Raw genomic sequence first — 21730 nt, 5'->3', positions numbered from 1 at the left:
CATGCTAGACCATGAATATAAAGACAAATAAAATACAGTCTTGTCCTCAAAGTGCTCATTGTTCAAGAGAAAAGAGGTATAAACAAGTAAATGCAAAACAGCCTGTGAAGCAACACAGTTGTGAAAAATACTGAAATAATACAAAGAAGGGAGTTATTGATTCTGTCAAGGGTGGGGGGTAAATGTGTAGTCCCAAACGCTGAAAAAAGTTTTCAAAGAATCATAAACAGATACTCTCAGGGAGGGTCAGGGGAAGAGAGGAATCCAGACAGAGAGAAAACAGCAAGATATGTTCAAAGATGTATAACATTTGGTATCATTCCAGTGTGGAAATGATAGGAAGCAGTGGATAATCATATAGGATTATAAAACTGGAGAAGTCAGCATTTCCTAACCAAGTATTCATCCCAACACTTTTCACTTGGATGATAATAGATACAATTGGAAAAGTTTTTTAAAAAAGGGTGGTGGGGGTTGTGACACTAGAAACTACTGATCATCATTTTCTAGATCCGGTATTTCATTATGAGTAATTTCTGCAAAAACCTGACAATTTCCTCATAATAACACTCTTACTACTAGAAAGATTTGCAGAAGAAAGAGCTATTTATTATTCTCAATCCCACTTCCAGATTCTCAATTAAAAGTATATCCAGATACAGACTGTGTTTATGCTACTCATCCCAAGATGTTATGTAATGGATAGTGGCCTGTTCAATATAAAACTATTCCTTAGTACATGCCAACTTTCTGATATATGTATATTTCCCACAACAACTGAAACTACATACAATAAATTTGGGAACTTTCACATTTAAAAAGGTACAACTTTCGGATGGGCATGGTGGCTCACGCCTGTAATCCCAGCACTTTGGGAGGCCAAGGTAGGTGGATCACTCGAGGTCAGGAGTTCGAGACCAGCCTGGCCAACATAATGAAAACCTGTCTCTACCAAAAATACAAAAATTAGCCAGGCATGGTGGTGTGTGCCTGTAATCCCAGCTACTCGGGAGGCTGAGGCAGGAGAATTACTTGAGCCCAGGAGGTGGAGGTTGCAGTGAGCCAAGATGGCACCACTGCACTCCAGCCTTGGCAACAGTGAGACTCTGTCTAAAAAAAAAAAAAGAAAAAAAGCTACAATTTCCTTCACTCTTTCTTTGGGTTTTTGTTCTTATGCACGATCTCAGCTCACTGCAAGCTCCGCCTCCCAGGTTCACGCCATTCTCCTGCCTCAGCCTCCCGAGTAGCTGGGACAACAGGTGCCCACCACCACACCCGGCTAATTTTTGTATTTTTTAGTAGAGACGGAGTTTCACCGTGTTAGCCAGAATGGTCTTGATCTCCTGACCCCATGATCCGCCCACCTCGGCCTCCCAAAGTGCTGGGATTACAGGCGTGAGCCACCACGCCCGGCTGTTCTTATCTTCTTAAACAGATGATGCAATAGTTATCTATTCCTGCATAACAAATTACCCCAAAATTTAGCAGCTTAAACCAACAAACATTTATTATCTCACTGTTTCTTATGGTCAGAATTCAAGAGTGGCTCAGGTTGGTGCTTCTGGCTCAGGATTTCTCATGATCTCGTAATGAACATGCCAACTAAGGACACAGTCATATCAAAGCTTGACTGGGCTGAAGGAACCACTTAAAAGCTCACTCATATGGTAGTTCGCAAGAGACTTCTATTCTTTACAAGATGGGCCTCTCCGTAGGGCTACTCATTACTGAACTTCTGGACTCCCCCGGACTAGGCAATCAAAAAATAATAAAGAACAACTGAGGTGAAACAATAGTGTCTTTCATAGCCTAATTTTGGAAATGACATACTATCACTTTTGCCAAATTCTATTGATCACACAGATCAACCATGGTACAATGTGGGAGGGGATTGTACACAAGAGTGTAAATACCAGGAGGTGGGATCTGAAGATTGGCTACCACAAATGACTAGTTCATTAAGTTTTAGTCTTTTTTATTTCTAACATATGTATTTAAATTTTCCTAAGTAATTCTGTAGCTGCCAAGTTCTAAAATGTACTTTTATTGTTCAATTTTTTAAAATTCCAATTTTTCCCCCATTTCAGGATAGTCTATTTCTTTTTCAAAACTGCCAGGTCACTTTTTTCATATTTCTATGATTCTAAGATTCTTAACATTTGACATCTTTGAAATTAAAATGCATCTCAAACTTGCCCTTAGAGAGGTAGCTGACATTTGCTCTTGCCTGTTCATGTGCAAAACTGGTAGTAGACTTCATATTGATGTTCCTTCACTAGATTAACATGTATAGTTAGTACTACACGTAAGTTTAACTACCATTCAAAATGTCTTCAAAAAATTATACTGTGATTAGGCAATAAAATGCAATTGTGTACAAAGAAACGCATTGAGAACAGAGCAACAGGATATAATTTGGCATTAACGAAGCAAACATTCATTACCATAGGAACGATCACAATTGTATGTTTTCTGACGAAAAGCTTAGTGCTTTATCAGTTTGAAAATGAGAGATACTCTCAAATAGATGAAAAGGAAATACACGTGTGAAAAGATTATCTATCATAAGCCATACAATGCAAACGAAGACAAGAGAAACTGCCAAATCACTAGGAAAAGATGACAGAAATTTCAAAACAATGGGAACCTGGTATGGTCAATTCATACATCAGGAAATAAGTTATAAATCTGCAGTTTAACTGCCAGCATTTTTCTAAATGTTACATAAAGTAATGGCATATCTTATAATCAATGTTTTCAGATTCCATGATATATAGAATCTGTTCAACTTTTTTTCTGAGATAGCAACAACAGCTCACTGCAGCTTCAACCTACTGGGCTCGAGTGATCCTCACACCTCACTCTCCCAAGTGGCTGTGACTATAGGCATGCACCAGCACGCCTGGCTAATTTTTGAATTTTTTTTGTAGAGACAGGGCCTCACTATGTTGCACAGTCTGGTCTCGAGTGATCCTTTCATCTCAGTCTCCCAAAGTGCTGGGACAACAGGTGTGAGCCACTGTACCCGGTATATTTATTTTATAATCTCTGCCTTCTTTTTTTTTTTTTTTTTTTTTTAAATAACTGGTTCCTTCTTTATTGTTCACATTTGCTGGTTGTTCAGGCTTTTTTTTTTTTTTTTTTTAATACTTTAAGTTTTAGGTTACATGTGCACAATGTGCAGGTTAGTTACATATGTATACATGTGCCATGCTGGTGTGCTGCACCCATTAACTCGTCATTTAGCATTAGGTATATCTCCTAATGCTATCCCTCCCCGCTCCCCCGACCCCACAACAGTCCCCAGAGTGTGATGTTCCCCTTCCTGTGTCCATGTGTTCTCATTGTTCAGTTCCCATGTATGAGTGAGAACATGCGGTGTTTGGTTTTTTGTCCTTGCGATAGTTTAGTGAGAATGATGATTTCCAATTTCATCCATGTCCCTACAAAGGACATGAACTCATCATTTTTTATGGCTGCTAATCTCTGCCTTCTAATATCAACATATGAAGTCTTTCTAGATCCATGTTTACTGTCTACTTCTGTTGGTTCTCACTCATGCACTTTCCCCTGAAGTCCTAGTGGAGGGAGAAGAGTTAAGTGGGTTTGCTTAGAATCTAGTTGATCCTTATGCCAAAAGTGTAAGCTATGGGAATCAGAAGAGAAATTTTCTTAGACTTCTCATTCCGGTTAGTCCCTTGGCTTTACATTTGATATTTGTTCTTTATTATTATTGTAAATTGTTCTTTATTATTATTATTATTATTTGATCACTTACTCTGGGGGAATCTAGAAGTTCAGTACTGAGTAGCACTATGGAGAAGTCCATCTTGAAAAGAACAGAAGCCTCTTCTAACTTCTACCCACTTACAAGGCCATGAAAACAAAAGCTCAAGTTCACCAGGCAAAAGAGGCTTTCATTTACCTAAGTTTCTGCTTTCATTAAGATTTGGTTTCATGATGCCTTACCATGTTGCCAGTTTTTCAATGCTTTTAAGATGTTTCTTAAATTTTATCCAGAATTTCTAGTAATTTTCAGAAGGGTAAGCCTAAACAACCTAGTCTACCTTATTACCAGAAATGAAAATCTATACTTAAAGACCACTTTTCCTTTGTTTGGTCATGCCTTATGCTTGCCTGGAACATCTTCTGTAACTATTAAGCTACTATACATTCTTTAAAACCTTGGTTGATGCTACCTCTTCCACTAAGCTATACCTGATGACTTCATCCCTCCATCTTGCTTTAGTTTACTTATTATCTGGACCTACAGTCTAAGTGGGAAACTGATTCTAGCTGGAAAAGCATGCCCTCAGATGAAGTCATAGTCAATTAAATAGATGAAGGCAAAAATTTTAATGAAAGGAAAACCCATCACATCCAAGAGAGGTTTGGAAGCCACTTTAACACAAACAAAAGTAGTAATATTGTAATAGAGGTGTATGTATACAAAATAGGCTTAGAATACACCAATTCCTAGTGAGAAAGGTTTCAAATTTTACTTTTTGTATGTTTTTATTAGCTTTTTTTTTTTTTTTTTGAGACAGGGTCTCACTCTGTTGCCCAGGCTGAAGTACAGTGGCAACATCACAGCTCACTGCAGCCTCAACCACCTGGGCTTAAGTGATTCTCCCACTTCGGCCTCCTGAGTAGCTGGGACCACTGGCACATGTCACCATGCCCGGCTAATTTTTGTATTATCTGTAGAGGCAGGGTTTCATCATGTTGCCCCAGACTAGAATTTCTTAAAAGTTTATGTAACTATCCATTCAGATAACTAATAAAGTTCCAGGTCTGAACAATATACTGTAGAAAAATCACAGTCAAAATCAGCAGAACTGGCCCACATCTGCAATGTTAGGTAAAATATGTCCTGTTGCATGAATTCTGTGTTTATCTTGGAGTTTCACACATGGTGGTCAGGTAAAGAAGCTTCTGATGCAGGCTGGGTGCGGGGGCTCAGGCCTGTAATCCCAACACTTTGGGAAGGTGAGGCGGCAGAGCACTTGAGGCCAGGAGTTTGAGACCAGCCTGGCCAACATGGTAAAACCTCGTCTCTACTAAAAGTACAAAAATTAGCCAGGCGTACAAAAATTAGCCACCCTATAATCACAGCTACTCAGGAGGCTGAGGCACGAGACTCACTGGAACTCGGGAGGTGGAGGTTGTAGTGAGCTGAGATCGCACCATTGCACTCCAGCCTGAGCAGCAGAGCAAGACTCTGACTCAAAAGTTTCTGATGCAGGTGTTTTTGGGAAGTCAGTCAAGTTATCAAAAGGGCGCATTGTGGTCCAGGATATAAATGGTAGGGAAGGTTGTGCATGTGTAGGGACAGGGGGTATATGGGAATGCTCTATACTTTCTGCTCAATTTTTCTGGGAACCTAAAACTGCTCTAAAAATACAACTTATAAATTTCTAAAAAATTAAGCAAATAAAAAAATAGGAAAATATAAAATTCAAGGGACATATGCATACAGCAGGCACCCAATAAAAATAAGTCAAATGGGACTAAAGTTAATTCTTTAGGAAAGAAAAATATTATTACTGTAAATGTATTAAATATATTAACATGTCTATATTAATATATAGACATGTTATTATAACATTGACACTTGTCAAATGGAGTTTAAAACATCCCATGAAACTTGAAATGATCTTCAAGTTTCATGTCAAGTTGAAGTTTTTCAAATTAAATATATTAATAATTTGTAGTAGTAAATGTAATTAATTTACACATCCATAAAGAACTAAAAGTCTCTGAATAATGAGATTTTCTGTAACTGACTTCCTGCATACCTGTATTTTCCAAATTTTCTACAATTAAGTTATATATCTTAATTAAAAAATTAAAGCTCAGCATAAAAGTAAAATATTACTATTTTTTCTTAGAACATAGATCCAATCAAAAAGTCAGGCCAGGCACAGTGGCTCACACCTATAATTCCACCATTTTGGGAGGCCGAGGCATAAGGATTGCTTGGACCAGGAGTTCAAGACCAGCCTGGGCAACATAGCAAGACCCTATCTCTTAAAAAAAAAAAAAAATTGGGCCAGGCTCAGTGGCTCACACCTGTAATCCCAGCACTTTGGGAGACCGAGGCGGGCAGATCACAAGGTCAAGAGATCGAGACCTTCCTGGCCAACATGGTGAAAAACCATCTCTACTAAAAATACAAAAATTAGCTGGGCGTGGTGGCACGTGCCTGTAGTCCCACCTACTCGGGAGGATGAGGCAGGAGAACTGCTTGAACCCCAGAGGCGAAGGGTGCAGTGAGCCAAGATCACGCCACTGCACTCCAGCCTGGTGACAGAGCGAGACTCCATCTTAAAAAAAAAAAAAAAAATTGTTCAGAAAATAGCCAGGTGTGGTGGCACACACTTGCAGTCCTAGCTGCTTGGAAGGGTGAAATAGGAAGATCACTTGACCCCACGAGTCCAAGGCTATAGGGAGCTACTACGATTATGCCACTGTACTCCAGCCTGGGTGACAGAGCAATGCCCTGCATCTTAAAACAGAAAGTCCATGTATTTTTCATTTTTCTCCATAAAATAAAGTTCATTCACTAGAAAGGTTAAATTTTGTATTTTGAACAGACAAAAATCACTCAATAAAAGAGGTATAAATTCACCTCACAGTGGCATCATAAATTACACACCTTTCCTACTATTCAAATGTTCAGTGTCAGTAAAAATTATGTAGTAGTTAAATGCATCAAACAACATTTTTTTTACAGAGGTAAACTGTTTTGAAATGCTTGACTTTTGTGTGAAATGGGTATATCATTTAATCTTCTTTAAATCTGGGTAGATACCTCTACCAGCCTGAATGTAAGTCACAAAACATCAAGAAAAATATTGATATCTCTTAGATATGGCTAAGAATAAGTTATTTTTTCATTTTTTAAGACAGCGGGGTCTGTATAAAGTATATTTGAGTAGAGCTCATTTCCACTAATGAAAACAAAGTGGCACATTATAATGTAAATTCCATTATTTTAAATAAAAGCTGACAAAGGGATGAGGAAGCAAGTGTTGCTAACCCTTGCCTGAATTCTGATACCTTCAAAGGATTTCAAATATGGCTATGGCACATTTCATAGTCAGTCTACATAGTTCCCCCTATCTTAATAGATTTTGAATGACCAGAAAAAAATTGTCACAAAAAAACTGAATTATATTTCCACAAAAGAAATCAAGAGTTGGGAGTGGAGGAGTTAAAAATAATAAGAAGAAATCAAGGGTTTTTGTCAACAGCCAGGCTGAACATATATTAAAACACTACAAGGCATTAAACCTTGATCTAGAAGCATTTTACTGTATGTCTTTAACAATGAAAGACTACTGAAAATTGAGTGGAACACCTGATTCCAAATGAACCTACTTAAAATGCATAATGAGGATTCTACTAAAGGAGAATATTTAGGCCAGAGGCAGTGGCTCATGCCTGTAATCCCAGCACTTTGGGAGGCCGAGGCGGGCAGATCACAAGGTCAAGAGATTGAGACCATCCTGGCCAACATGGTGAAACACTGTCTCTACTAAAAATACAAAAATTAGCTGGGCATGGTGGTGCACACCTGTAGTCCCAGACACTTGAGAGGCTGAGGCAGGACAATTGCTTGAACCTGGGAGGCGGAGGTTGCAGTGAGCTGAGATCATACCACTGTGCTCCAGCCTGGAGCCTGGAGACAGAGCAAGACAAAGACTGTCTCAAAAAAAAAAAAAAAAAAAAAAAAACTTAAAATGGCAACTACTGAATACCAATAATTAAAGCAAGTAATAACAGTGATTCTTTTCAATTATGTGAAGTCTTAATAATATCATTTCTCTACAACATAATAGACTAATTATCCACATCTTAATGTATACACACATAAAACTATTCTTAGTAATTGTACAATATATTCTAAGAGGTACAAACAGGTAATATGAGAAATATCAGCAGACCTAGAAAAAATGAATAAGGTAATAAAATATCTAACATTATAAATTACACTGATCTATGATTTAAAGTGGTTATACACAAAAAAACAGACATAAATATACATGTCTCAGTCCCAAATTCTGAAGCTAACATAACAGGAAAACCTAATCTTTTTCCTGCTAAAATGAGGAGCAAGACAAGTATATCCCTTATTTCCATTACTATAGAATATTATGTAGGAGTTATAACATAATATAACTAAACAACAGAGAACTAGAAGCAGAAGAATTAGAAGGAGAGGGAAGTCTTCATTTTCTGTAGGGGACTTCCTAACGCAGAAGGCAAGCTGCTGAGAGAGCCGCTCAGTTACAACAAAGTGTAGTCTCCAATGCCCACTTCAGACACAGCAAAAGGAAAATGATAGGGAAAAAAAAAAAGAACCTCCAAGAAAACACAGCCAAGAGCAAGAGAGAAGAGTAGCCATGGCAGATACTGAGTCATATCATGCAACATTTCTTCTCTGAGGATAGAGAAACCAGGCAATATTTGCCCAATTGGATTTGCAGAGGACAGATACCAAGTGTCCTCTGAGTTCACAGACCATAATATCAAGAAAAACCACAATTGGATCTATATATACCACAGATCCCATGTTTCAAGACTGGTATCATGATTGGATGAGAGTTTTGGAGTTCTTGAGATAGATATGAAGTACATTTTGCATATAGGAGAAATATGAATAATTGTGCCTAGAAAGAAGACTGCAGTAGATTGGATCTTTGGTCCCAATTCTTTACTTGCTTGTAGCAAAACTTGCAACGTAATTTTGCAGAAAGGAAAAAAAAGCTATAGCAAATGTAGAGCAATCAAAGTATGTCAGATATAATAATTGTTCAAGGCTTGTTTCTAAAACTAAGGTCCAAGAATGCTCGGAGTTATCAGAAATATTTTCAGAGGTCTATAAGCTCCATATAGAAATTTTTAAAGTTTGCACTCCTGTTTTTATTAATTTTTAAATTACTTTAAGCATATTAGGGAAAACTACCTCGTGACTAGTATTGCTACTCGATTTCAAAGGTCACATTTGGATTGCTACCAAGGGATCATCAGTGACAGTTCAATTTATAAAACAATATTTTTCAAATTACAGATCTCTGGATTTACAGATGGATTCTTAGGTATCTGAGAATTTTCAGATGCTCTACAGCAGTGCCACACGAAGTGTGGTACACAGACCAGTAAAGGTCCTTGGCCAGGTTAGTACAAAGATAAAGAGGAAACATCTATCTACAAACTTTAGTAGCAGTTTGGTAGTAATTTTAAGTCTGTTGAATTTAATAATAAAAAATTAATAATATAAGGACTTGCATTTTTAACTTTTTCACTCTTTTCAGAACTGCTTTTGCAAAAGCCATCTATTTATTTATTTATTTATTTATTTATTTATTTATTTCAGACAGAGTCTCGCTCTGTTGCCCAGACTGGAGTACAGTGGTGCGATCTCGGCTCATTACAGTCTCCGCTCCCCAGGTTCAAGCGATTCTCCTGCCTCAGCCTCCTGAGTAGCTGGGACCACAGGCCTGCACCACCATACGCGGCTAATTTTTGTATATGCAGTAGAGACAGGTTTCACCATTTTGGCCAGGCTGGTCTCGAACTCCTGGCCTCAAGTGATCTGCCCACCTCAGGCCACCAATAATATGTAAACTGTCAAATCCAATACATGCTCCATAATGCTTTTCCTTTTTTTTTTTTATTGAGACAGATTCTCACTCTATTGCCCAGGCTGGAATGCAGTGGCACAAACTTGACCCACTGGAACCCCTGCCTCTTGGATTCAAGTGATTTTCTTGCCTCCTAAGTAGCTGCGATTACAGGTGCGTGCCACCCCGCCCAGCTAACTTTTGTATTTTCAGTAGAGATGAGGTTACATCATGTTGGCCAGGCTGGTCTCAAACTCCTGACCTCAAATGATCCTCCCGCCTTGGCCTCCCAAAGTGCTGAGATTACAGACGTGAACCACCAGAAGTGTACCATAATACTTTTCTTGACTGCCATGTTGAATTTGACACCCCTGACTACTTTTTTCTTTTTTGTGTGTGAGAAAGAGTCTTACTCTGTCACCCAGGCTGGACTAGAGTGGCATGATCCCAGCTCACCGTAGACTGAAACTCCTGAGCTCAAGAAAATCTCCCACCTTGGCCTCCCAAAGAGCTAGAATTATAGGCATGAGCCACTGCACCCAGCCAATATCCCTTTACTTTCCGAGGCAACCCAGTCACTCCTGGCTCCTCTCTCATTTAAACTTACAAACTCTTCTTCCTCTGTCACCTATTTATTTATTTATTTATTTAAATAACAGAGACATGGTCTCACTGTTTTGCCCAGACTGGTTCCAAAACTCTGTCTTCTTCTTAAATGACAGTGTTCTTCAGGACTTCCTTTTACCTTCTTCTCTTATTATTCTCAAAATAACCCTCCAATAATTCCCAATATGAGAACTCTCAAATCTTTATTTCCAGCACAGACCTCTCTTCTGAACTCCATATATTGAGTATTTCTACCTGAATGTCCCACAAACATGGAAAAGTCAGCATGCTTACCTGAAAACCTAATGATCTTATCTAGCTAACTGTGAATGGGAAGACCACGGTTTTTCTTTTGTCCGAAACAAACAGAAAAAAAAACCACACAGGAAATTATTTCAGACTCTTACACATCTGCACATTATGCTCCACACCCACACTTAAGTACTATCAATTTCACCTTCTTCCACGGAAATTTAAAGTTTGATGCTCAAAAGGAAAGAATTTAAAAAGTTAATGCATCTTAACGTTTTCATTTCAGGTCCACTGATATAAACTATACATTTCTTGCTTTCATACCTAAATTCTGAAAATAAACATGTAAGTGGTAATTACTAGTACTAGGCTGTTAATGATTTTGTTTTGTTTTCTTTAGAGTCAAAGAACATCACCTTCCTTACATACAAAGCCGTTATTAAGCCATAGAAAATCAAGAGCCATTTTCACACTTTGCACATACCAGAGACTTATTAAATGTGGCTTAAATTATAAGGGTTGATATGTATTGGTCCATCTTACTAAAAACTTATTTAGGATTATAACCAAAATTGTACTAATAAGTTAATAATTTTCTCATTAAACAAATATTCACTAATTCCATTTTTCCAAATCTATGCATAAAAAGAGATACTTGCCTTTTAACTGAATAAAACACCTCTAAATTCTATTTTCTTTTTGAAACAAAACTTTTATTCTGAAAAGGAAATTTACTCTGAGCTCACTGCAAAACTATCTATTTCAGTCATATTCCAGATTTAGCAGGACAAAGGGCAACAGCAGGAAATGGAGCATCATCAACATCCAAAATAAATTTGGTTTAGAGTAGGGAGGACCCTCAAATCATTATTCAAGATAATTAAGCACTATCCTTGAAAGCAAAAATAAGTACAGATTTAAAATCAGTTAAGACATTCTCAGTTAAGACATTCACGAATACAGCTTCATTACTACTGATAAAATAGTAAGAGAATATTGCCCTCTATTATATTAATACAAGGGCAAATGGAAGTAATCCTGATATACACATGTCCACACCCACACATCTGCAAAATACTTATAAAGATTACATTTTTATCTCTCTTCCTCTTAAAATACATTTAAATAAAATCTCTTTTCTAAAAAATTTTGACAGATATGTAAAATAGTTATGTTTTTCCATTTGACAGATGACAAAACTGAGATACAAAGAAACTAGGTTAACCTTTTAGGTCCTTAAGATCAGACACAGAATTGGGACTAAACATCACCTCTAATACTGTCGATTCACAAAATTGTTCAGGGCAAAATTCAATCTCAATAAAATAAAATAAAATAAAAATTTTTAAAGCTAATGACAAAAATGAACCATGGTTTTCAATCTACACTGCCACATTTCAAAACGCTGTACTTTTGAGTCCCTTTGTATCTTTTTACTCAGTTAACGCATTTGATACTTTACACCAGACAGAACAAAAATAGCTTAATCTTATCTAAGACTTTGAGAGGCTCAGTTTCTTTCTTCTACATATTCTGGTGACCAACTAACTGCAGCACTCCCAAAAGGCTAAGTGTCTAATAGAAATACGTCCTTAAGTCTGTCTAAGGGTTGCAGTTGAGATAGGGAATTTATGATACATGTCTTTTCTTTTTCTTTCTTTTTTTTTTTTTTTTTTTGAGACAGAGTCTTGCTCTGTCGCCCAGGCTAGAGTGTAGTGGCGAGATCTCGGCTCACTGCAACTTTTGCCTCCCGGATTCAAGCGATTCTCCTGCCTCAGCCTCCCGAGTAGCTGGGATTACAGGTGCCCAACACCGTGCCTGGCTAATTTTTTTGTATTTTTAGTAAAGATGGGGTTTCACCATTTTGGCCATGCTGGTCTCGAACTCCTGACCTCATGATCCACCCACCTTGGCCTCCCAAAGTGCTGGGATTACAGGTGTGAGCCACTGTGCCCAGCCGATACATGTCTTTTTCTACACACATATATGAATCTCAAAACTTTGTATATAATAATATAGAAACAAAAATTGTTCTCAGCACCATCTCTCTTACTGTAAGTATGTTAAAAGTGAATTATCAAAAAATACAGTGAATAACATGGTGCCTACTACATATATATAAACTAATTTTTTTTTTAAATGGGGTCTCACTCTGTCACCCAGGCTGGAGTGTAGTGGCACGATCTTGGCTCAATGCAACCTACACTTCCCGGGCTCAAGCAATCCTCCCACCTTACCTCCTGAGTAGCTGGGACCACAGGTGTGCACCACCATGCCTGGCTAATTTTTGGTATTTTTGGTAGAGACGGGGTTTCACCATGTTGCCCAGGTTGGTCTCAAACTCCCAAGCTCAAGTGATCCACCTGCCTCAGCCTCCCAAAGTGCTGGGATTACAGGCATGAGTCACCACACCTGCCCTGAAATCTTTAGACATTAAAAAAAATACTGGGCTGGGCGCAGTGGCCCGTGCCTGTAATCCCAGCACTTTGGGAGGCTGAAGAGGGTGGATCACCTGAGGTCAGGAGTTCAAGACCAGCCTGGCCAAGATGGTGAAACCCCATCTCTACTAAAAACAGGAGTTCAAGATCAGCCTGGCCAACATGGTGAAACCCCGTGACTACTAAAAATACAAAAATTTAGCTGGGCCTGGTGGCATGTGCCTGTAAATCCCAGCTACTCGGGAGGCTGAGGGAGGCAGGAGAATAGCTTGCACCCGGAAGGTTGGAGGTTGTGGTGAGCTGAGACTGGGCCACTGCACTCTAGCTTGGGCCACAGAGTGAGACTCCGTCTCCAAAAACAAACAAACAAACAAACAAAAAAAACTGTATACTTAAGTACTAGTATTAAAATACTTCTATACTTAAGAAAAATACACTCAGACAAGAAGTAGTTAACTACTGAACTAAGATCCAGATACAAGATTAAACCTGTTCAAATTAATGTTTAACTTATAAGAGCTATAAGAAATGTGCTGTTAATCAAATCCTTGACCCTGGGTGGGGACAACCATTTGAAGGCAAGAAGAGTTCAGACTATATAATCTGGGTTTTTTCCTTTTTTTTTTTTTTTTGAGACGGAGTCTCACTCTGTCACCCAGGCTAGAAGGCAGTGGCATAATCTCAGCTCACTGCAACCTCTGTTTCCTAAGTTCAAGCGATTCTCCTGCCTCAGCCTCCTGAGTAGCTGGGATTACAGGTGCGTGCCACCATGCCCGGCTAATTTTTGTATTTTTAGTAGAGATGGGGTCTCACCATGCTGGCCAGGCTGGTTTCAAACTCCTGATCTCAAATGATCCATCCACCTCAGCCTTCCAGTGAGCCTTACAGGCATTAGCCACTGCGCCTAGGTTCAGACTTACAACTTGAATTAATAGTCTTATACACTGGTGAAAGAATCTTTAGAGAGCAGGAATGTTGGGTGATTAGAAATCATCCTGCTTATATTATGCAATAACTACATAAGGTTTACAAAGTAACCTATTAGGAAGAAGACACATGTTTCTAATAATTTAATTAAAGCCTATTCCTAGAAGGAGAAAGTGAAGCTAGACCTGAAAAGTTTGGTAAGAAACCAAATTGCACATCACAAAGAAATGGTAAGTATGTGAGGTGACAGATATGTTAATTAGCCGGATTTGATGATTCCACAATGTATCCATGTATCAAAACAGTACATTGTACCCCATAAATACATACAATTATTATCAATTAAAAATAAAATCAAATAAATTGCCAAGTTTTATACTCAAATTCTTTCAAATATTGGGACTCCATGTGCTAAAAACTGAAACTGGTAATTTATTTTAATTCTACTTAAAGGACTTTAGTCACTGGTATTTAAGCTTACAACTGAACCCAGACAGAAGACATATATATTCCATTAGCATTCTTTTAGCATTGCTATGACCAAGCAGTATTACCCAAGGGTTTTTTCTGAGGTAGTACTACTACTAGACCTACTGAACTTTTGCAACGTTCAGGGACAACTTTTAAAACATGACAGAAACGCTGTGATGGTAGGTACCTTAATATTGACCTATTGTTAATACACTGTGGAATATCTGTGCCAAGGTTAGCACTGTGGCAAATACGGAGGAGGTCTTAACCTTACTGCCTGAAGCAGTCCTTCATAAATCTTCCAAGGTGTCTTCTTTAATCAGGTATGTATACAATGTTTTGTGTAGACATCAAACCAAGCAGGGCAACAAAACAGCAGACACTTTAACCATTAAAGATGGACTTTATACTCAAGAAAAACAATTGATCATCTTGGGAGGATGCTAGTAAATTAAGTCATTGTGAAAACTGACAAAGAGAATCAAACATATATGCCACCTGCCTTCCCTTTAAGGAACTGTAATCAAATGCTGATAGAGACAGTTCTCAATATAAATTATACAGTTTTGCAAAATCCTAATAACACATATAGGCAAAAATCACAGATGGCCACTACACTAATAAATTATTCTAGCCCTCCACACCCAAAACAACCCAAATCAATCAGGCCTCTGTTCAGTCAGTTTCCAGATACCAGAAGAGAGGAACAATTAAATAAAATCAAGGGAATTCAATGAGCAAAATGTTCAAACTGTAGAAAACTCTAAGGTCAAAATCTGGTTTCTTCAACACATAAACAGCAAAGAATAAAAATATGGTGAAGGGGAGCCTATACATGAAAATGTTTAGCAGACATTTTCAACAAAATACATGTATACTTTGTTTTAAATATTGAGCCAAACAGTGGGAAAATACGAATATTAAGACACTAGCAGGAAAGTAAGAACACTGATCACATATTTGATAATTTTAAAAATTGTGTTGTGATTGTTTTTAAGAGGAGTTATTATACATATTTAAATATTTACAGATAAGATCATAAATTGTCTGGGATTTGCTTTAAAATAATTAGAAGATAGGGCAAATTGACAGTTATACATAAACTGTGACTGAACATGAGCTGGTAATAGTCGAAACTGGGTGACAGACACAAAAGAGTTCACTGTAACATCTTCTCTACTTGATGCATGCTTGAGAATTTCCACAATAAAAGTTTTAAAAAGAAAGAACTAAAAAGTTCTACATAACAATCTACAGAATAAGAACAACAACAACAACAACAAAAACTGCTTGTCCCTCAGAGGTGAAAACAAACAAAAATCTGAATACTGAGTTAGATAAGCATTCTCCCTGTATATACATACATGCACACATGCTTACTCAACAAATGAGAAAAACTGAGACCCAAAGAGGTAAGTCTTGTTCAAGGTTACAAAACAAAGCAGCAGCAGAGCCAAAACTAAACTACAATTTCAAGCTCACAAAGAGGTCTAAGAAGCTTTTGAAACTAAGTGGTAGAAAATATTTTCATAAGAAGGTCTGAGTCCTCAAGTGGTCTGAAAGCTCATTAAAAGTGTGAAAAAAAAAGCCTTAAAAGTTTGTCAGGTGGGGAAAAAAAAAAAGTCAGCTGGTTTGAGAGGCTAAATGCTAGAGTGAGAATAATAAGGCAAAAAGTATAGAGAACAACTGGGTACAGTATTTGGTAGTCATCCTTATCAGAAAGAAGACTTAAATCTATGAGGTATATTTGGTAGCTACCTGATTCAAGGTGTCTGCAGAAGAGAATGTTGTCTACCTTAGAGAAAGCTTATTCATTAACCGGTAAAATATAAAATGACGGTTATAAATAAATACTCTTTGGAAACAGGTGAAAAAATTTTAAGTCTTATTAAGCACACAAATTATTTAAATATTAAACCTAAAAATGAGATTTATATTCCTGTCCAAGAAGAGGTAGGCTTCAAAATCTGACAGTGAAGGGCCTTCATTATTGAGGATTAACATTTCAAAAGAGAAGGGATGCATGTTTATATTAAAAGCCATTAAGAATAAAATTCAGTGTATGCCAATGAACTATACTATCTGTTTAATAAGCTTTAATATTAAATTTAATAGTAAATCTACCTAAAAAGAATGTAACTTATAAATGAGACATGTAACCCCATTCACCAATGTCATTTTGAAAACAGTAAAACCTAGTAAGTTTGATATTTTTTAAATAAATCATTTTCAAACTACTGGGTATTCATACTAAAAATTAATTTTAATTTTTGGTTAACGTGTTAGTGACTATTTTCAAAAGTGGTAAATTGGATTCCTTTTTTATTGGAAGCGTCTATTTTTAAAAAGACATTTCTGGTATTAAATTACGCAAGACTAAAAGCTATTTTAAAAATTCATATTAAGCATTTCAAAGTATATGTCCTTTAGCAATTATAATATATATCAAACTAGGAAGTCAAAGAAAATTCCAGTGTAATCTCTAAATTTAATATGACAGATAAATGAGACCACTGTTAAATAACAATCTGCCTTTTAAGGAGCATGAAAGGATAATGCAGAAACAGAAGCTGTGACTTGAGAATTTCACCACACATACTTAAATTAACTCAAATAGTACATTAGGGTGTTTCTCTGACCCTTGCCAGTATCTTCAAAGTAATAATGTACCTCCTCACTTGAAAAACATGTTTTTAAGGAGTACTCTTCTCAATAACCTAAAATCAAAGCTATCAAGTAAAAATTCACATAAAGACAAGGAGGGGAAAGAACATATTTCTGAGTGACAAAAATATTAAGGAGTAAAAATGGAAAAAAGTACACACTCGAGTCAGGTAGTACTGTTTCTCGGCTACTCAGTACTCCTGTAACCCTTGCATCAGTTTTCCCATCAGTAAAAGGGGATGATCACAATAGTCACCTCACAGTACTGTAGTGAGGAGGAAATGAGACAATGCTCAAACAGCGCTAACTTAGTGGCAGTCACACAGTACGCAGTTCAATCAATAACCTTGTGATGCAATTTCAAAGGTTCATTCCAAGAAAAATGCTTAATGCCCTTCTCATCAAAATGTCTCTAGCCTACACTCACTTGTGGGAGAAAATGAAAAAGCACAAACAAAAATAAAAATATTTTATTTTTCTCTTAAGGGCATAATTTTACTTATATAATTTTACGATCATTTGGGGATAAGTATCAAATAAAAGCCGCACCCTACAGTTTTTAACAGTATGCCAATATTGTATGTGTGTTCAAACCTGAAAAAGAGGAAAACAGAAAATCCTTTAAGTGCTTTTAAGTTTGGGGTTATTCGTATGACTAAATACACTATTATCTATTAAATAAAGTGTTAATACTGCTAGTCACAAATTTTATAATAAAGTATTTTAAAACATAAAAAGGAAAGCAATTACCTTTGTACAATAAAGCATCCAAAGTTCAAAGAGCCTCTCTCTGGATGCCATTCTGGCTTCCACTCTGGCACTTTAAGTTTTCCTTAAAAAAATTATGTTCAAGACTACAGCATGTCCATTTTATTTTCCAAGTTTTTCAGCCGTTACAGTAAAGCTCACAGCAGTAAGGAAAGCAAAAAGAAGTGAAACAAATGGACTGTCCTCTGGTTAAAAACAAAAAGGCAATTTCAACAGTCACTCCAACATATCTTCATCAGTGGTAGTTGCGCAATTAAATAAATCTGTGAAAGAGAAAAACATCCACAGGTTAGAAAAAGAGGCCATATTAAAAAATCTAGACTTATCAAAAACTAAAGATGTATCTTCTTCACTTCCCACAAACAACCCGCTATACTTTCACATGGACTGATTAGATTTCATAGAAACTTGTCTTTCAGGAAAACATCACAGCTAACACAGTATGTCCACCATAGAATCTTCTAGGGCAGACAGACTCCTAGAGATGGGTACATGTTCATAACCAAAAATGTGCCCAGTGAGAATAAGGAGCAAGACTCCCTTCCCCCTCATACGTTTTGTACAGATACAAGGAAAAGGCCCACATCTCAGACATTTCAAATACATCAAAGCTCTTAGAATGTTCTTGTTCTGGTCTCCTCTTCAAAGTTGTTGAGGCCAGGCGCGGTGGCTCACGCCTGTAATCCCAGCACTTTGGGAGGCCCAAGTGCGTGAATCACCTGAGGTCAGGAGTTCGACACCAGCCTGGCCAACATAGTGAACCCCTGTCTCTACTAAAGAAATACAAAAAATTTGCCGGGCGTGGTGGCGGGCACCTGTAATCCCAGCTACTCAGGAGGCTGAGGCAGGAGAACTGCTTGAACCCGGGAGGCAGAGGTTGCAGTGAGCCGAGATCACGCCACTGCACTCCAGTCTGGGCGACAGAGCAAGACTCCGTCTGGGGTGTGGGGGGGGTGGAGTAGTTGGGACTGTTTGCTGTGTTGCAGGGCAGGGCGTGGGGGCGGGGGAGGAATTCCCAGTTCGTTTGTTCTAACAATCCTCGGAGAGTGGAAGTCCACCCGCCCACCTGGCCTCTCCACCTTTCCATCCAAGATAAGTGGGCACGCACGCACCGGCGAGGAACTTCCCGAAGAAGCATCCAAGTGTTTGGGGGAATCTTTTAATTTCCTCCTCACATCCCAGACAACCCAAACGGAGGCAAACTTAAAGTGCGCGAAGCTGCCAAGAGAAGCTCTAGAACTGAGGAATGCGGACTCGGGGTCTCCCGACCGCGATCCCAGCCTGCACTACAGTATCGAAACACTCCCTGACAGCCTAGCCCACTCACAGCCGCCCCTCACTCTGCAGCCCCTCCACCACCAAGCACCGGGGCCCTCCGATTTCTCGCCATGCCGCCCCCTCTTCCCAACGGCCCGCCCCCCATCACCGCGCTCACATTGTGTGCCGCGCCGCAGCCGCCGCCCGGCCGCCGTCTAACTGCTTCCCTCGACCCCTTCCCAAGGCGAAGCCCCGTGTCACCCCGCAGCCAGGCAGGCGGGCGGGCAGGACATGGGGGCGGGGCGAGAGGCCGGGAGGAGCCGGGGGCGGGGCTGCCCCCTGGGCTAATCATTGCGGCCGCTGAGGATTTACCCAGCCCTCGGGCGGCAGCTGTTCAATGGTCGCGTAGGCTGGGGATGGGCGGGGTGACCTGAAGCCCCGCCCCAGCATACTTGCGCAGCCGCAGTCGACAGGCTCTGGCTGCCCATCCCTTGGCGGGCGCCGGCCGCGGCGCTGAAACCAGCCTTCCCGCAGCTGGACATGGAGGAGGACTGACGTGCTGACGTCTATGCCCGCCCCGCTTTTCGCTGATGGCGTCATTTCCGTGAGTCATCTGAGGGCGTGAGACCCTGCGGTGGTAAAGGGGATTTTGTTTCACTTATTTGTAGAACCGGGATTGGTTCTGGGAATTTAGAGTAATGTAAAAAGACAAAACACACACACACACACCCCCCAAAAAAATCCTTTTCCTTTTGTGCCTGCTTTCGTCGTCACCGAGTGTCATATCCAAAGGGCTTATTTTACCACCACTAAAGACTTCGAAAGGGTTTTGCTTTTTCAGAAAAAAAGCAAAAGGCGTTTACTAGCTATAGACAACTTTCAGAGAGATTTTGCTTTGTATAAGGAAGGAAAAACGCGTAAGATAACTCACCTTTGTTAAACCTAAACATTTCCACAACTTTTTATTGTGAAAGATTTCAAGTATATTCAAAAGTAAACTAACGAAACCCTGTATACCGTCACCCAACTTCAAAAATGATCAACTAATGTCCCATCTTGTTTCGTTTGTAACAACGATCCACAAATTGCCTGTGAAGAGCCAGAGAGTAGACGAGGCGCAGTGGCTATCGCCTGTAATTCCAGAATTTTGGGAGGTCTAGGCGGGCGAATCCCTTGAACCCAGGAGATCAGCCTGGGCAACATAATGAGACCCTGTCTCTGCAAAAGAAATTTTAATTAGCTTGGCGTGGTGGTGCACGCCTGTAGTTCCAGCTACTTAGAAGCTGAAGTGGGAGAATCTCTTGAGCCTGGGAGTAAAGGTTGCAATGAGCTCCGATGGCGCCACTGTACTCCAGCCTGGGCGACAGAGCGAGACACTGTCTCAAAAAATAAAAATAAAATAAAAAGAGCCAGACAGTAAATGTTATAGGCTTTGCAGCCCATTCTGGTTGCAACTTGCTTAACGAAAATCAAGAGAATATTTTGAGATGTGAAAATTAGACGAAATTCAAATTCAAGTTTCAGTGTCCTAAAATTTTATTGGAACACAACCATGCCCATTCCTTTAGTATTGTCTATAGCTGCTTTCACTCTACCATGGCAGAATTGAGAATAGTTGCTTGCAAATTACGCCTTCAATTTTTTATCCTGAAATTACATTTTACATTCAGCATTTCTCCTTGGTTGTCCATTAGGCATGTGAAATTTATATGTCAAAACTTTGGGGGAAAAATATACTTTTCCTTTGGGATACCCTATTTTAGTACTTAGCAATTCTATTCTTGCACTTGCTCAGTACAAGAACCTAGGAAGTGTGCTTGCTGTCTTCCTCATGTACTTCACATCCAATCTAATCTTTTCAGCTATATCTCCAAAATATACCTAACCATCTCTCCACACTTTCTTCCTTGAATGGATGGTGGTATAGTAGTAGTAACCACTATCTTTATTTCTTTTCCTTTTTTTTTTTTTTTTTAATTAGAGGCAGGGGATTCGTATGTTCCCCAGGCTGGTCTCAAACTCCTGGGCTCAAGGGAGCCTCCTGCCTCGGCCTTCTGAAGTGCTGGGACTCCAGGCGTGAGCCGTTGCACCTAGCCTTGGCTACTGTCTTTAAAATGGTTTAAGTTATACAAAATATTTTCAAGCTTATTGTAATAGCCTTCCAACTTGTTTCCCTGACTCTGCCCGTGACTCTACCCCCAATCCATGGATTATTTTCAACATAGCAAACAGAGCGATCTTTTAACATTGAAGTAAGATGTCACTTCTCTGCTAAAAAGCCTCCAATGGCTTCCCATTCCACTTTAAAAGGCCTGCAAGGACCTACTTCATTTTCCTCCAACATTTTCCTCTCTGACTTCTCCAACTATTCTGGCCTTTCTTACCTTACTTGAGACATGACTTGTTTGCTCCTTTTCAAAGGCACAAAGCACACTCCAGCCTCAGGGATTTTCACATGCTAACCCTTCTACCTGGACGTCTCTTTCCCCAGATGTCTGCACAAAATCTTTTTCTTTTTTTTTTTTTGTTTTGAGACAGTCTCACTCTGGCACCTAGGCTGGAGTGCAGTGGTGTGATCTCGGCTCACTGCAACCTCCACCTCCCAGGTTCAAGCAATTCTCCTGCTTCAGCCTCCTGAGTAGCTGGGATTACAGGCACCCACCACCACGCCTGGCTAATTTTTGTATTTTTAGTAGAGATGGGGTTTCACCATGTTGG

The 21730-nt window shown here is 39.1% G+C and overlaps 1 protein-coding gene across 4 annotated transcripts in view; it reads right to left on the bottom strand.

Annotated features, from left to right (window-relative positions):
- Positions 1–21270, bottom strand: part of NBEAL1 (neurobeachin like 1) — a 206445-nt gene extending 185175 nt beyond the window's left edge. The window contains exons 1-2 of one of the 4 annotated variants that reach the window (XM_063648349.1): positions 19465–21270; positions 17738–18018 (exon numbers count right to left, since the gene is read on the bottom strand). In XM_063648349.1, the coding sequence (XP_063504419.1) occupies positions 17738–17788 (51 nt within the window). In that variant the 5' untranslated portion in view covers positions 17789–18018; positions 19465–21270. Of the gene's footprint in view, positions 1–17737; positions 18019–19190 lie in introns of all 4 variants that reach the window. The other 3 variants (XM_054479175.2, XM_054479177.2, XM_054479180.2) reach the window with 3 other exon arrangements.
- Positions 21271–21730: the final 460 nt, after the last annotated feature.

This window comes from Pongo pygmaeus, chromosome 11 (assembly GCF_028885625.2).
Source record: "Pongo pygmaeus isolate AG05252 chromosome 11, NHGRI_mPonPyg2-v2.0_pri, whole genome shotgun sequence".
NCBI lineage: Eukaryota > Metazoa > Chordata > Mammalia > Primates > Hominidae > Pongo > Pongo pygmaeus.
Note: the sequence above shows the minus strand (reverse complement) of the source record. Positions and strands in the feature narration are given on the sequence as shown.